Source organism: Empidonax traillii, unplaced genomic scaffold, assembly GCF_003031625.1.
Source record: "Empidonax traillii isolate 1590-97213 ecotype Southwest subspecies unplaced genomic scaffold, ASM303162v1 scaffold1283:size300302, whole genome shotgun sequence".
NCBI classification, from domain to species: domain Eukaryota; kingdom Metazoa; phylum Chordata; class Aves; order Passeriformes; family Tyrannidae; genus Empidonax; species Empidonax traillii.
Window position 1 is genome coordinate 6,882 of NW_020956476.1, and position 13,713 is coordinate 20,594.

General features: G+C 63.1%; 1 protein-coding gene across 1 annotated transcript; it reads left to right on the top strand.

Moving 5' to 3' along the window:
* The first annotated feature begins 2,074 nt into the window (after positions 1 to 2,074).
* On the top strand, positions 2,075 to 9,974 carry NFE2L1 (nuclear factor, erythroid 2 like 1). The gene is made up of 6 exons (XM_027906350.1): positions 2,075 to 2,294; positions 2,740 to 3,233; positions 7,007 to 7,222; positions 7,592 to 7,681; positions 7,980 to 8,132; positions 8,326 to 9,974. Exons 2-6 carry the CDS (start codon positions 2,742 to 2,744, stop codon positions 9,655 to 9,657), a joined length of 2,283 nt encoding a protein of 760 aa, XP_027762151.1. The 5' UTR covers positions 2,075 to 2,294; positions 2,740 to 2,741; the 3' UTR covers positions 9,658 to 9,974.
* Positions 9,975 to 13,713: the final 3,739 nt, after the last annotated feature.

Sequence of the window (13,713 nt, forward strand, 5' to 3'; positions counted from 1 at the left end):
ACTATTGTCTCTGGCATCCTGTTTGTCCCGGGTAGGTTTCTGGGGCAGGGAAAAGGGTGCAGGAATTGCAGGCTGGGGTGGTGCTGCCTGTGCCTCCCACCTGGGCAGGAATCCGGATCAGGCACGGGCGGGAATGCCACACGTGGGAATGTGGGAAGGGGTGAATCCCCCGCTCAGAGGGGGCAGGTTTGAACACTGGCCCTGCCCTGGGGTTACTTAGGGTGGGTTTAGGGGTTGATCACCCCGGAGAAGTGACACAGGAGCACTTTTCCACCTCCTCTCCTGCAGATCCAGTGGGAAATCCCGGCCTGTGAGGCTCTGGCTGCCTGGAGAAGGTCCTTGGGCACCTGGTGAGGTGAGTGGGAAGAGTCACAGCCTTTCCCTCACCTTCCCACTGTCTCCCAAGTCATGGAACCCTCAATTCCTTGGTTGAACTCGAGCTGGCTGGTGGCTCATCCACGACCAGCAGCCTTGGAATGACCCATGGACAGGGAGACTGTGTTGGTGCCATCCAGAGGCAGGGAAAGCCCTCGGGAGGTGGCTGTGACACCTCCCATGTGCCACCTCTGCCTGGGCACCCCCATCCTGCTCCAATCCCCCCTCCCCAGGGGCAGGGGGGAGTGGTCCCATCCAGGACCCATCAGGGTGGGCAGCACCCCTCAAAATGCTCTTCCTGGCATGTCTCCAAGTGGCTCGGGGACCCGCAGGGCCCTTCAGGAGCATCACCATCCCCTGGGCCCGGGGTCGCCCCGGATGGGCCCTGTGATGCTCCGGGGCGAAACCAGGCTGTGGAACCCCCTCAGAACCAGCTGCCAGCCGCGGTGTGGCCCCCTCAGAGCCTCCCGTACCCCCGGGGGGATCGGGGGGTCCCCAGGTCCCCCCGGGCCGGTGTCGAGGCCTCGCCCCGCGCTGGAGGCCCCGGGGCGCCCGTTGCCATGGCAACCGCTGCGGGCCGCGCAGGGGGCGTTGCCAGGTCCCCGCGGTGATTGGTGAACTCCGCCGTCACTCAGGCGCGCCGGCCCCTCTCATTGGCGGAGGTTGGCGCGGGGGCTCACGCGCCGTTGGAGGAAGGTGCTGTCACTCAAGCTGCCCGGGGGGCGGGCCAGAGCTCTTCACGCTCCTCCTCCCTGATTGGCCCTGGCGGCGCCGAGCGCGAGCACCGCCCGCGCGCCCATTGGTCGCCCCGCCTGCCCATCTGGGCGGCACCGCGAGATGGGCGGGAGCAGCGCCCCTCCGGAGCCTCCCCATTGGACGGCCGCTCCCCTCGGCGGGCGCTGATTGGCAGTGCTGCCGCTGCGGGGCGGGGCGGGGCGGGAGGAGGGAGGGAGGGGGGGCGGTTGAAGGCCGGGGCGGGGAGCGGGAGCGGCGGCGGCGGCGGGGCCGGAGTGGAGCCCCCGGCAGGTACTGTGGAGGGGGCAGGTGGGGCGCGGGGGTGCGGTTGGAGCTGCACGGGGGCGGCGGAAGGCGCGGGGAGGGCCGGGGGGGTGTGGCGGGGCGGGGAGGGCGCGGCGCTGAGGGGGAACGAGCGGCCCGGGCCGCGCGCGCGCGCGGGCGGGGTGGGTCACGTGGCACGCGGGGAGCGAGTCACGTGGCGCTCGCGGGGTCTTAAAGGGCCCCCGCGACGCGTTTTGGGGGGGGACTGTGGGGGGGGGCACGTGAGGGGATGTTGGGGACCCCCCTCATTGCTCGGGAACCCCCCCTTCCTCCTTGCTGAGGCACTCCGTGCTCGGGATCCCCTTCCCCGGCGGCTGGAGCCGCTCCCCGGCCGGAGGGGCGGAGAGGTGGGAGCGGGGCGGGCCCCGGGGGGTGTTTTGTATGGAAAACCCCCCTGTGGAGCGGCTTGAAAACTGGGCTTAGAGGAGGGGGAGAGCGAAAAGGGAGCCGGATTCCTTGGGAGAGCGGGAAGTTGACGCGCCGGCCTAAGAATAGCTCGGGGAGGGGAAGCGCTGTCGCCGAAGGTAACTCCGCTCTCCAGGCTGATTCCCGAGGTTTTGCTGGCAGAAGGGCCGGGGGAGCGGGGCCGGGCGCGGGTGGTGCCCGGTGCGTTACCGTGTTTGCTCTCTGGTTACATTTCAGCCGCTGATGAAATCGCAGCCGGGAGCGGAGGAGTCTTTGGACCTTCCCATGGTCGGGACCTTTGACTCATAAAAGGTTCCTTCAAAAAGCTTCGGGAGCAGAAGAGGGGAAGGAAGAGCAGCCGCAGCAGGAGAGGGGCAGAAGGAGCAGAGCCCGACCCGGAGCGTGGGGAATCAGGGGGGGAGAGAGGAAGGCGCTGTATGTGGAGTTTTTGGACAGTAAGTCACATGGATTTTTCTGTCTCTGGGTGCTGAACACAAAGGGAAAGGGGAGGGTGGAGCTGCCGGGGAGAGCTGTTGCTTCCCGAGGTTTTAAATCTTTGATTTCTTCGATTCTTCAACCCCCTCAGCCCCCAGATTTTTAACAGAAAACAAAACCCTCTTGACCCAGAAATCCTTGACCCTTTCTAAACATCGTTGGCCACGCTTTAAACTTTTATTTTGCTTTCCTTGGCGCTGCTCTGAACACCAATCAGCCCTTTTATTTTGCTTGCTTTGAAAGTGGGGCAGAGCAAAGCCAAACCCACCCAACCTGTTGGTGTGGAGGCTTCTCCCGCCGCCGGCAGCTCCTTCTTGTTGTTGTTGTTAATTCCCAAACGTTCCACCTGTTTTTTGTTGTTTTTTTTTTTTTCTTTTTTCCCCTCTTCTCTCTCTCCTCCACCAGAGATGCTTTCTCTGAAGAAATACTTCACCGAAGGCCTCATCCAGTTCACCATCCTGCTCAGCCTAATCGGGGTGCGTGTGGACGTGGACACCTACCTGAACTCCCAGCTCCCTCCTCTGCGGGAGATCATCCTGGGCCAGAGCTCTGCCTACACCCAGACCCAGTTCCACAACCTGAGGAACACCTTGGACGGCTATGGCATCCACCCAAAGAGCGTGGACCTGGACTATTACTTCACCGCCCGCCGGCTGCTCAGCCAGGTGAGGGCCCTGGACCGGCTGCAGGTGCCCAGCACCGAGGTCAGTGCCTGGCTGGTGCACAGGGATCCCGAGGGGTCCGTGTCCGGGGGGCAGCCCAGCGCTGGCCCTGGCCTGCAGGACAGCAGCAGCACTGACAGCGGGGTGAGGGAGAGCGGAGCCGAGCAGGGATTCGGGGAGGAACTCGAGGATTTGGGAGCCGTGGCTGCGCCGGCGAACGGAGACCTCACCAAGGAGGTAGGAGAGAGCTGCTTCGCCCGGGAGGAGTTTGGGGGGGGGGGAACTGGGAAAAGCTGGCATTTTGGGAGCTTTCTGGTGCCCACCCAGCGAGCAGAGCGGGATATTGTGTGTGTTTGGCACTTAGAGAAAGTGTGTCCCTGCTTGGGAATGTCGCAATCCTGGCTCCTGGCTCAGTTTCAGCGCTCCAGGGGTAATTCCAGGGGTAATTCCAGGGGTAATTCCAGGGTGGCTTTTTTTTTTTTTCCTCCACTTTTTTTTTTTTTTTTTTGTTTGTTCAATTCTGGGCTGAAAGGAAGAGTGAAAGGAGGGGAAAGGGGTTTTGGGGGCAGCAGTGCCCTCGTGACTGGGTGTTGGGAAATCGAGCAATCCAGCTGGGGGATAAACAGGAGCGGTTGGGAAAGAGCCCCAGCCCAGGTGTGGAGCAGGTGGTTGGGTTACTTGGCTGGAGCCCGTCCAGGATTTGTGATCCCTGGCTCAGTTTTCCTCCCAGCTGGGTGGGGAGAGGTGACCTGGAAAGGGGTTTATTTCTCCTGCCCAAGCACAACCTTTGGGATGCAGTTCCGGGCTCTGGGAGCTGCTGGTGTGGCTCTGGGGACGCTCCCTTCGTGCGGCGGCTCCGCGGGGTGTGAGGGGGTGTCAGGGCTGATCCATGTCCGTGGCTCTGCCCAGGATCACAGAGGGGGGTCAGTGGTGATCCGTGGCCTCAGGTCCTTCCAGGGTCGGTGTCGATTCCCAGCCTTGGGTCCTTCCAGGATCATAGAGGGGGTCAGTGGTGATTCCCGGCCTCGGGTCCTTCCAGCGTCGCTCTGGCGTCTCCCAAATCGTGTCTGGGCATGGGAAGAGTGGAATTTGAGCCGTGCCAGCCCTGTCCCTGCAGGAGGGGAGGGCAGCTGGAGCTGTTGTCATGTGGCTCCGGCGCAGCAGCAGGCAGGGAATGGGAATGGGGCGTGGGAATGGGTGTGGGAAGGGGCGTGAGCGCCGCAGAGACAAAAGGTGATGCTCGGTTTGGGTTTGGGATTGATGGATGAGCAGCAGGATCCTTCCCTGGGAATGGTGTCCTGCTTGGACCTGCAGGTTTTCTGTGGGTTTTCCCGTGGGGGTCTCCTGGCTCCGGTGGGCTGTGGGATTGAGGGGGACAATCCCACTCTGGGTTGGGAAGTGACCTTGGAGGTGTCAGAGGGTCACAGAGCACAAGGCCAAACCTTCCCACCTCGTGCTGCTTCCCTGGGAACGGAGAGAGGCAATTCCCTGCCTCGGGAATGGCAAAGGATGTGATGAAATGCCTTGTGCAAGGTCACTCCTGGAAGGCTCCGCTGTCCTTCCTGAGGCTGGGATTCCTGGCTGAGGGCCTGGGGAGCCTTCCCAGTGCCAGGTGGGGAATCAGAGCTCAGAGTTTGGGGAGAAACGCTGCAGATTTGGGAGGTGAAGGCTGGTGGCTGCTGTTGTCCAGAGGCCTGTGTGCAGCTGCATCCCAGGACGTGCTGGGAATGAGGCTCCCGGCCGGGCTGGGAATCTCCTGCCGGGAAGGGTGTGGAGATCTGCACTGTGCCTGCTCCGGGGGCTGCAGCATCCCTCTTCTTCCCGGGGGGCTGCTTCCCCCGAAGCCCCTGGATGGACAGGAGGGGAGGGGAGGGGAGGGTGTTGTTGCCAGGGCCCAGCTCCAGGAAATCCCGTCTGGCTCCCACGTCACTCCAGTCACACCATCCCTGTGCCCTCCTCCCCCAGGGCCAGCCAGCCCAACTCGCTGCTGCCACGCTCAAAACCAGCCTTATTTTAGGGTTTTTTTGGGGGGGAATTTTTTTTCCTTCGGTTTTGGTGTCTTTGTCCCCATCCTTGACTCCCTCCCGCAGACCTTTCCAAGGGGAACATCCCGGGAGCTCTGCAGCTCCCTGGGAGGCACCTGCAGGGCCTGGGGCGGGTGGTGATGATCTGCAGATGGCTCCAGGGCCGGCCTTTAAATTTTTCCATGACTTTCCCTGGCACATTGCGACTCCCTGGGCCAGGCACGACCTTGCTGGGGAGTGTGTGGGGGGGAATATGGCTGATATAAATAATTTTGGGAACGCTGTGCAGGGGCTTTTTTTGGGCGTTGCAGTTGCGAAATACGGAATCCAATTATTTTATCCCACAGATTTAAAAAAAAAAAAAAGAAAAGAGAAAAATTAAAAAAAAAAATATTATAAAATGCCAGTTTTGATCCGGGGTGGCCGCCGGGCTTAAAGACAAAGCTGGGATTTAATCCCGGGCGCTTCCCTCTGCAGCATTGGGGGTGGGGAGGGCGGGAGGCTCCGTGCCCGCCCGGGGCCCGTTTCCACAACACCCGGGGATAAAAATACGCGGCCGCGGGACATGTGATGAGCTGCGGGGGCTCAGCCCTGCGCCCCCCCCTCCCCGGCGTGGGGGGGGATCTCCTTACACTTGGCCTTGGCTGCGGGGGGACTGTGCTGTGGTTATTGCTGGGACAGTCTGGGGGGTGGGAGGGTGAAGGGGGTTTTGGGGGAGGTGAGGAGCGCCCGAGGGTCTCACTGGGGGAGTTGGGGGGGGCGACATTGGGGTCGCCCCCTCTGGGTCGGGGTGTCCCGGGGGAAGCAGCCAAGGTGACCCCGCGCTGCGTGCCCGCCCTGCTGCCCTCCCCACGCCCGGGGGGTCCCGGTGCCCCCCACCCCAATTCCTCATTTTTGGGGGGGGTTGGGGTGGTTGGGGGATCTTTGGGGGGGGCGGCCTCGCTGCGCCAGGGCGGGGGCGTGGCCCGGGGGGCGCTGATTGGCTGAACGGGCGGCCCCCGCGGGCGCTGATTGGCTGCGGCCACCGCCCCGGGGGGCGGGGCGGGGCGGAGGGGGCGCGGCCGGCGGCGCCGCATCCCGGCGGGGAGGGGCGGGGCTTGTGCCGGGGTGGGCGGGGCTTGGCGGCCGCCGCAGCCGGGAGCGGGCGGGGGGGGTTTGGGGAGGAGGGGGGAGCCCCTCCCGGTCCCTCCCGAGCCCCTCCCGGCCCCGCCGCAGCTCCAGCAGCAGCATCCGCCGCACCGGGGGCGGGGGGGGCACCTGTGGCCGGCGGGGCGGAGCGGAGCGCGGTTCCCCCCCCCGCCGCTGCCACCGCCGCCGCCGCCCCGGCCGGCGATGCGTGAGCGGCACCGCGCCCCGGCCAACCCGCCCCGCCGCCGCCTCCTCCTCCTCCTTCTCCTCCCCCGGGGACCATGATCGGCGTGCGCCGCGGCCCGGGCGGCAGCTGGGGACATGAGAAAGGTACCGGGGGGGGACACGCGGCGGGGGGGCTGCGGGGACCCCGGGAAGGGTCCGGCGGCGGCGGCGGCGGCTGCTCAAGTTGCATCAGGTGGGTGGGAATGCGGGGATTTTCCTGCCACCCCACCCCTTATGCAAATGGCCGGGATGGCACCACGGGCTGATGCAAGGCGGGCACGGCGCAGCCACCGCCGCGACGCGGGCCCGGGCGGCCCCCGCCGCCTCCCCCGGCGGCGGGCGGGCGGCCATGGGCGGCGGGGAGGGCAGGGCCGGCCATGCGGAGCCCGCAGAGCCGCTCCCGGGATCCCCGCGGGGCACCGGAGCCCCGGCAGGAGCAGCGCGGGGCTCCCCGGGTGGGCTGCGGGCTGGGGTACGGCGGGGGGGGGGGGGGGGGGGGGGGGGGGGGGGGGGGGGGGGGGGGGGGGGGGGGGGGGGGGGGGGGGGGGGGGGGGGGGGGGGGGGGAGGGGGTGGGACCGCTGGGTGGGGACCCCCCAGCGCAGGGGCTGAAGGAAATGTGGTCTGTCTTGCAGGACATCGATTTGATTGACATCCTGTGGAGACAGGATATTGATCTCGGCGCTGGGCGAGAGATTTTTGACTACAGCCACCGGCAGAAAGAGAGCGAAGTGGACAAAGAGCTGAGCGATGGGAGGGAGCGCGGGGACAGCTGGAGGAGTGCAGGGACTGAGGTCTTGGATAGAAACCTGCTAGTTGATGGAGAGACCGGGGAGAGTTTCCCTGCGCAGGTAACGCCCCCGGGCCGGGCGCTGCTTGGGGGCTCCGTGGCGGCCGCCCTGAGCTGCAGCAGCTGGGTTGGCCCAGGTGGGCGTCAGGGTTTGGCGCTGGCGAGGCCAGGGCAGGGCTGGCCGGGTGTCCCCCTGTCCCCAGCAGCCGCAGAGTCCCCTCGGCCCCGTGGCGAGTCCTGGCGTGGCAGGAGGCAGGGGAGGCTCTGTCGCGTTCCCGTTCCCTGGAGCAGCAGGATGGAGCACTGGGTGGGGCCTCTGGCTCTTTTTTGGATGTGCTGTAATAAAGCCCTGCTGGAAGGAGCTGGTTCCCTCAGCACCACCTCCACCGAATCCCGAGGCTACGATTCCTTGTGTTTCCTTCCCCCCCAGGTGCCCGGTGCGGAGGATCAGACAGCCCTGTCCGTGGAGGAGTGCCTTAGGCTGCTGGAGGCCACCTTGCCTTTCGGGGAGAGCTCGGAGGTGAGCAGATGGGGCGGATCCAGGGGCTCTCCCTGCCTCGCTCACCGGGATTTCGGTGCCTCCCGCATCTTTCCCGCAGCAAACCGGGTCTGGCTGCTCAGGAGGCTCCTTGAAACCACCCGAGGAAAGGGTGGGCCACCGTTAATTAAAGCCTCCTGGCTTTGTTGCTCGTCAGTCCCCAGCGAGGCAGGGAGGCAGGGAGGCAGGGGCAGACCGTGGCTGGGAGCAGAGGGGAGGGTGCTGGGCTGGGGTGGCTGCAGTGCCGAGGCTCCAGCCCTGACTCCCCTCACGTGGTCAGTTCCCAGCCGCGGATGTCTCCGCCCTGAGCGAAGCCGTGCCCGGGCAGAGCCGGGCCCCCCCCACCCTGCTGTCCCCCCTCCTGGCCGAGAACGAGTCGCCCTTCGACCTGGAGCAGCAGTGGCAGGACCTCATGTCCATCATGGAGATGCAGGTGAGCCCCGGGAGGGGGACGGGAAGGGGTTCGTCCCTGCAGGTGCTCCGTGAGTTTGGGTGTGGTGACACCGTGGTGGCACCGTGGTGGCCCATCCGCCGAGTCCTGGCCTCGCTGCAGCGGGATGGGACGAGCCCCTCGCTCCCAGCCCGGCCCGCCGTCCTTCACCGCACTGCCTGCGCGTCTCTTCCAGGCGATGGAAGTGAACTCCACGACGGGCGAGAGCCTGTTCGGCGGCACCGGCGGAGACCTCCTGGCGTCCAACTACAGCCTGGCCCCCGGCACCCCCATCAACCAGAACGTCAGCCTGCATCAGGCCTCGCTGGGCAGCTGCTCCCAGGACTTCTCACTCTTCAGCTCCGAGATCGAGAGCCCCTCCATGGCGGGCGGCTCGGCCCTGCTCCAGCTGGCGCCGGACAACTCCACCGGCCTCAACAGCACCTTCGGCTCCACCAACCTGAGCGGGATCTTCTTCCCGCCCCACATGAACAGCACGGGCAACGAGACGGCCGGGCCCGAGCTGCCCGACCCGCTGGGAGGGCTCCTGGACGAGGCCATGCTGGATGAGATCAGCCTCATGGACCTGGCCATCGAGGAGGGCTTCAACCCCGTGCAGGCCTCGCAGCTGGAAGAGGAGTTCGACTCCGACTCAGGTCTTTCCCTGGATTCTGGCCACAGCCCCGCTTCTCTGAGCAGCTCGGAAGCCTCATCCTCCTCGTCCTCTTCCTCCTCCTCCTCGTCCTCCTCCTCGTTTTCCGAGGAAGGGGCCGTGGGCTACAGCTCCGACTCGGAGAACGTGGACTTCGAGGAGGCGGAAGGGGCGGTGGGATACCAGCCGGAGTACAGCAAGTTCTGCCGCATGAGCTACCAGGACCCGGCCCAGCTCCATTACCTGCCTTACCTGGAGCACGTTGGCCACAACCACACCTACAACATGGCCCCGGGGGCCCTGGATCCCGAGGAGCCCAAAGTCCCCAGCGCCGGCAAGAAGAGCGGCGGCCCCAAGGAGAAACCGTCCGAGTTCCTGGACAAGCAGATGAGCAGGGACGAGCACCGAGCCAGGGCCATGAAGATCCCCTTCACCAACGACAAGATCATCAACCTGCCCGTGGAGGAGTTCAACGAGCTCCTGTCCAAGTACCAGCTCAGCGAGGCCCAGCTCAGCCTCATCCGCGACATCCGCCGGCGCGGCAAGAACAAGATGGCGGCGCAGAACTGCCGCAAGAGGAAGCTGGACACCATCCTCAACCTGGAACGGGACGTCGAGGACCTGCAGCGCGACAAGTCCAAACTGCTCAGGGAGAAGGTGGAGTTCCTCAAGTCCATCCGGCAGATGAAGCAGAAGGTGCAGAGCCTGTACCAGGAGGTGTTCGGGCGGCTGCGGGACGAGCAGGGGCGGCCCTACTCGCCCAGCCAGTACGCGCTGCAGTACGGCAGCGACGGCTCCGTCCTGCTCATCCCCCGCGGCCCCGCCGAGCCGCAGCCCCGGCGCCAGGACCGCAAGCAGAAGGACCGCAGGAAGTGAGGGCGGCAGGGAGAGCAGGAGCGGGACACTCGCCACGAGGGAGAGAACTGGAGAAGGGCCGAGCCTGGAAGTAACTTTTAGAGGAACTTTCACGCCTTCTTATCCGATATATCTTCTCAACCACGCGCGGGGGGGATCTGGCGCTGCCGGACGCTGCGGGGGCCGCGGGGGGCCGAGGTTTTTGGGGGGTTTGTTGGAGGGACGGAGCCCCCCCCCCCCCCCCACGCTGCCCAGCCCGGAGCCTCCCACAACCCGGGATCCTTGGAGCGCAGGGACGAGCTGGCAACGCTGCTGGGGAGGTTGGCAGAGGTGGAAAAAAAACAAAAAAACAAAAAAACAAAACTACTGTTAGGAACTGGCTTTAAAATAAGAAAAGAAATTTAAGCGGATGAACTTAAACCACGAAACAAGTTATAGGAGAGACGTTTTTCTGAACTTCCAAAGTTCTGTGATTTCAGGTAGTTGGATTTTTGTTTTGTTTTTCTCTTCCTCCTTTATTTTTTTTTGTTTCTGTTTTTTTTTTTTTCCTTTCCTTTTCCTGATCCCGTTTTGCCATCGGTGTGTGTGATTCAATCCGACTCAATTCCAGATTAACCAACATCCCTTTCCTAGATCAGACCAGTGCACACGTGGAAACACAACGTGGTGTGAATTCCATTAACCCTTTCCAGCCCTGAGGGAGCTCAGAGCAGGTGGAAACACCGTTCCCAGTGGGGAGGAGTTGTGATGTGATGCCTCGGGGAGGCAGAGAGCTTTAGGATTTTGCGAGAGGGACTGGAGAGGGTTAAGGGATCCAGCAGGATCCGTGTCCCCAGCACCCTCGGAGCACGCAGAGCCTGCATGCCAAGCCTGGCTTCTCCCACTGACCGCCTGGGGAACTGCTTGGGGAGGAATTTGGGGGGGCTCCAGGGCCCCCCTGGGTCAGCCAACAGCACAAGGGGAGCGGTGGGATCCCGATCCCGACCCCCCCCAGGCCGTGGGTTGTCACTTAGAGCCTTAGACAGCTGTAGGTCCCTGTCCCGTAACCGCGCTTGGGTTTTCTGGGGCTTCAGCCCCCACCCCCCCCACTTTTTTTCCCCCCCCTTTAGGGTCTAGAAGTGCTTGTGTTGAGTAAAAAAAACCGAAAACAAAAGGGAGAAGCCCAAACGTTCAAAGCTGCTCAGTGTTCTCTTTGCCATACAGACTCCGTGTAACCGTGTGATCACATTATAGGATTCTCTTCTGTCCCGAGGTGTTGGTCTGACTTCCTTTGTTTTCAGGAGGGGGGTGGGGGTAGTGCCTTGATCACTGTCGGTCTCCGCAGGGAGACCATCCTAGAAGCTGTATTTCCATATAGCACAGCTGGGAGTGTTCTGACTTTACCAGCAACAGAAACAAACAAACAAACAAACAAAAAATGCTTAAAAAAAAAAATTAAAAAAAAAAAAATGGCTTTTCCGAGCCAGTCCTGTGCACGGGATCCAGGGGAGAGGGCGGACTCGGGTGGTCACTCAAGGGAAGGACACCTGGAGAGGCAGGACGGAGGCCTGGAGCAGCTGCCCACTGGACTGTGCTGTGTCCACGGGCACTTTCTCCGGGTTTTGGGAGAAGCAGTTGGACCTGGGAGTGCACTGAGGGGTGGTTGGGACCCGCCCAGACCCCGGTGGGCTCGTCCATCCCCGATTCCCGGGATCCTGGTGTGTGAGACGAAGCACAAGTGGTGGAGCTGTGGGTGTGGGGAGGTTGGAAGGGAGCCCTGTGCGTATGTTTTAAATTATTTTTCCTCTTAGAAACTTTTCTTTGAATGATCTGTGACCTGTCAGGGAAAGAAGAGAGATTGTGTGAGCACAGGACAAAAATAAAAACGGCTTATTCACTGTACCACCCTCGGCTCCAGGGCTTTTTATTGCATATTTGGATGATTAAACATGGCAGGGAAACCAAGCAGGGACCTTCTTTTCCCCCACAGTAGCTCCTGGCTCCAGTTCCAGCAGTGGGTTGGGAGGAGGGAGTCGCTGTCGTCCTGCAGGGGATGGATGGAAGGAGAAGGAAAAGGGAAAAGCTCCTCCTCTGTGGGAAACAGCCAGCTCTGCCTCAGCTGCTTCCTTCCTTCCTTCCCAGCAGGGTCTTCCCACAGAAATCCAGGGAAAAGCGTGCTCCTGGTTAATCCTGCAGCTGCTGTGGAGCAAGTGGGGGGTCCCCGGGTCGAGGTGCTGCAGGTCCAGGGCCGAGTCCAATCCCTGTCCTTGGAATTTGGGTTCCCAGGACACGGTGTCCTGTTCTCCCGTGGGGCTCTGCAGCTCCAGGGGCTGCTCCACACATCCCACCTTCCCTGCAGGTCTGGGATGCAGCATCGGAGACTGAGCCAAAATTCATCCAATCCTGAGGGTGTTTGTAATCCCAGATCCTGCCCCATCCCTCTCCCTGTGGGATAAATCCCAGCCAGGAGCGAGGACACCAAACCCTCCATCTCAGAAATGTTTCCAGCTCCTCAATCCTGCAGAGGAGCCCCTGGAGGGGCATTTTGGGTGGTGCTGGGGGTCCCTCCAGGAGCATCTCCATGTACTCTGTCCTTGCAGATCCCTTTCTCCAGGGGTTTTCATCCAGCCAAAATCACACTTCCAGCCCCACTCTGCTCCCCAGCAATCTCCCAGTGCTGTTCCCGTGGGCCTGATGTCCTTTTGCTGCGGATCAAACCTCTCCATGTGGGACTGGAAGGATCCATCTCCTCCCGGAGCTGGTTGAATCTGGGCCAGCTCAGCCAAGGGGGATGTGGAGCATTAAATCCACACTCTGAGGTGCTTCCCCTCCCTCTTCCTGGGCTCCAGGGGATTTATTCCAGACATTCCTTCGGGGGCTGCATTAGGATGTAATCCCAGCTGGCAGCAAAACCCTCAGGGATTCCCCCACCCCCTGATGGTGTGAGGGGGTCCCAACCCTTCTGAGGGGGATGGAGAGGGGGGGTTTGGGAAGGATCCTCTGCTGTTCCCAGGCCCTGCCTCCGCTCCTGTGCCCACACAGGCCATTCCCTGGGCACAAACAGCCCAGCAAATCCACGGGGAGGCTCCCGAGGGTGTCCCAGCCCTCCCAGGCTGGCAGAGGCCGCTCTGGCTCCCGGCCCGTGCCCAGCCCAGCGCGGGGAGCTGGGCCAGGTCCCTCCCTCCCAGCTCGGGCCCTGCCAGCCCACACTCAGCTGAAGCTCAGCCCTTTCATTGCCAGGCAGGAATCCCTCTGCTCCCAGCGGGGCCTGGGAGCTCTGAGCCCGCTCAGAGCCCTCTGATCCAGACTCCAGCTGAGCCCTCAGCCCAGGCTTTGTGGGGACACCCAGGGGCTCCCCTGCCCTTCCCTGCCCTGCTCCAGCTCCAGCTCCAGCTCCAGCTCCAACCTGGAGCACCAACCCCGGGGAGAACCCTCACAGCTCTCCCCCAGTCACGAGGGGCTGTTTCCCTGTGCCTCAGTTTCCCAGGAGGTGCCCCAGCAGGGCCCCAAAATCCTGCAGCTCACACCAGAGCCCTCCCAGCCCCCAGCACGGAGCAACCACAGATTCCAGCGACCTGGATCGATCTCCCGGAGCTCCCCCGGGACCTGCAGCCTCTGATGCTCAATTAAGTGGACGTTACCCTGGCCCTCTCTGCTGATTAATCCAGGTTTAATTGCTGCTGCTGCTGGGCCAGAGCAGCATCTCCTTGTCCTGCTGGGTACAGGCTGTGCTGGCACAAATAACCTGGATTTCAACTGGCTCCCTCAGGAGTCCCGCAGCCCCTGTTCCACCCAAAACCTTCCTGCTCCATCCAGCACCCCTGGAAACACCAGAACCTCCGAGCCAGGAACCATCACCATCCACTCCAGAACCCAGCACTGACTCTGCTCTTCATGCCCAGGAGCTCAGGGCCTTCAGCACATCCACACCAGGGGTGAGAGGAGCCAAACCATCTCCTGTCAAACCATCTCCTGCCAAACCATCTCCTGCCAAACGCTCACCAGGACCTCTGCCAGAGCCCTAAAAACCCCACCAAAACCACCCTGTCTGCTCCAGGTTTGGATGAGAAGGGAATTAAAGGCCACTTACACACCTCT